Source organism: Opisthorchis viverrini (assembly GCF_000715545.1).
Source record: "Opisthorchis viverrini unplaced genomic scaffold opera_v5_104, whole genome shotgun sequence".
NCBI lineage: Eukaryota > Metazoa > Platyhelminthes > Trematoda > Opisthorchiida > Opisthorchiidae > Opisthorchis > Opisthorchis viverrini.
Genome location: NW_008751762.1, coordinates 1475923 through 1478246, shown reverse-complemented (window position 1 = coordinate 1478246; position 2324 = coordinate 1475923). Strand labels below are relative to the sequence as shown.

Genomic DNA, 2324 nt, shown 5'->3' with positions numbered 1-2324 from the left:
TGACATTTTATTGAGTAGTGCTTCCAGTTCGAGTTATTTGTTAGAATTAAGAAGTCGCCTGCTTACACGAATCACTTGTTTTAAGGATCTGCAGAAAAGTGCAGTGGGCTCTGCCAAAACTTCAAAAACTTGTAGTCATTGAGATATCTCTCCCCCACCTCGGATACCGGTCGACGTTCAACTTACGTTGTGCTGACCTTTGTTGTAAACTAAACGCGTGGTTTACATGCATACTAAATATTCATTATTGCATTTGGCAGCTTTTAGAATACTTTTTTATGGAGAGGTGTAATATGCCGTCTCAATCACGCCAATTAACCTAACAAGTTCACTATTATGTCAAGAGTAGGTTTTAGTATCTAACTGTGTTGTGCTCAAGGTCAAGTCTGTTGTGCCGCACTCTATAAAGTGTTCCTTAGAATGGAAGGGCTCAGTTTTGGAATAAGGATGCGGTAAATGAACTACTAAAGCAAATATTAAAATGGGATCTGCATCAGGAAAAGTGTACGTTCAGTTCGACAATTTTTGCGAGTAAGAACTTGACTCACACCCTGTTTTCTTGGTCTAGAGACAAGACTTACGAGGATATCGCTTTAGAAAAGTTTGGATGCGATCTGTATGTCGTGGAATAGTATTGGATCTTAACTTCCAACAGGAAAGGGACGGTATTGTGTCCAGAGAACGAGACATCAATCACTTGTCTCAATGGTGGTGCGTGTGCACTCTATCTCAAGGACCTGGAGGATGTATGTGAACAAAAATGTCGGTGAGTCGATATAGCTTGTTTTATTCTGATGTGGAGATCATTTGAGTAGTACTCACTGTGCATCATTTTTTGAGCTGCGTGAAGGAGACCAATGCATTTAAGATGTTGGCCTTGTGTGATTGTCTCCTTTAGCAACATACGACATAACAAAAATAGCCTTACAGGACAAAAAAGTACAGGTTACTCATTAACGCTCTTATAACCGTCTAAAGCTTTGCCAACGCTTTACTTTCATTCAGCCATCTACGGTAATTCCTGTCACCTGTGTATGTTATGTAATTCAGACCGTCTTGGCCGTGCTTGGTCGTAGGCCCGGCGACAAAAATGAGTAAAAGATGATTCTGCGGGAGTTTTACGAATTTCCCACGACCCGCGCATTGTCATGGTTTCAAAATGCGGGCTTTGCGCTAGAACATCACGCTAGTCCGAAGCGGACAAAGTGTGCGTTTGAAAAGAAATACCAGAGGTAAACAGCTCACGGTAAATTGCAACTAAAAGTCAACCGTAAAACGCAACATACAAAAGATGACAGAAATGTGCCAAAAAGAAGATACAACGAGCCAATATGCACACAGAGTGCATGTATATGGTAGACAGCATGATATANGCTGTGCTGTGTTTATGTAAAATACAAAGTCTCCTGCGCTGCCGAGTTGCTAAAAGAAGATACGAAATCAGAAATTCAAACGCTTTTGTGCGTTAAGACAAAGATTAATAAAGACCACATTGTCATAAATATTCACATGTGCTACCTAGCTGTATCCACATTGTGGAGAGATTATATAATAGCACGCTCACTCCAAGACGAAGAGATTGTGGGACACGGATTGACTCGTATCAGAAGAAATGAGCTAAGGTAAGACACAGAATACCTCACTGTTTAGCGGAGGGCTACAGCTTGGCACTCCTTCCAAAAGACGAGTGAGCCTAGACAAAAGAAACTGGACGAGCAAAGACGAAATTCTTGTGAAGGACTACAGTGAAGGTTGGCCGTAAATGATGCAAACATATTCTTGGTGGATACTCGAAAGGAAAAAATCAGGAATGTGAACAGAGTCAGACTTCATGCCAAAACAAACGTCATAGTCTCTCACAACAATGGGTACTCCAGAGGGCTTAGTCAATTGACAACCTCAATACAGATGGATGGTGAGTTAGATATGGGGTCCACAAACACTGCCCATACTGAATACTGAGACGTCTACTTTATCTTTCTGGTGACAAAATGTATTCACATAAAACGGGAAGAACCGTCAAGAGAACCTTATAAATCTTAGTGAAGATGCAAAGCCGAAAACGGCATAAGGGCCAAAATGTAGTGAAACTGTTCTGCTAGATCAATAAGACCTCTGTCAAAGGTATATCATAAGCATCGGTTAGCTAACATTCGTGCATACAAGTAAGTTTCAAGGCTAATGAGATTAAAATGGTTTCGTCACGTTTTATGTGAAATAATAAATAAAGAAACCAGCCATGTGTCCGTGATCGTGGCTGTAATACCGGAATGGTTGATTAATAAAGGCCACAAACGGCAACATAGCACAAAAATAAACAAAAT

The 2324-nt window shown here is 40.6% G+C and overlaps 1 protein-coding gene across 1 annotated transcript in view; it reads left to right on the top strand.

Annotated features, from left to right (window-relative positions):
- Positions 1–481: 481 nt before the first annotated feature.
- The window catches only part of T265_05575 (hypothetical protein), a gene marked incomplete at both ends in the record, with an annotated part of 21986 nt that continues 20143 nt past the window's right edge, over positions 482–2324 (top strand). The window contains 3 exons of the mRNA XM_009170616.1: positions 482–531; positions 569–616; positions 656–766. Of these exons, the coding sequence (XP_009168880.1) occupies positions 482–531; positions 569–616; positions 656–766 (209 nt within the window). The remainder of the gene's footprint in view (positions 532–568; positions 617–655; positions 767–2324) is intronic.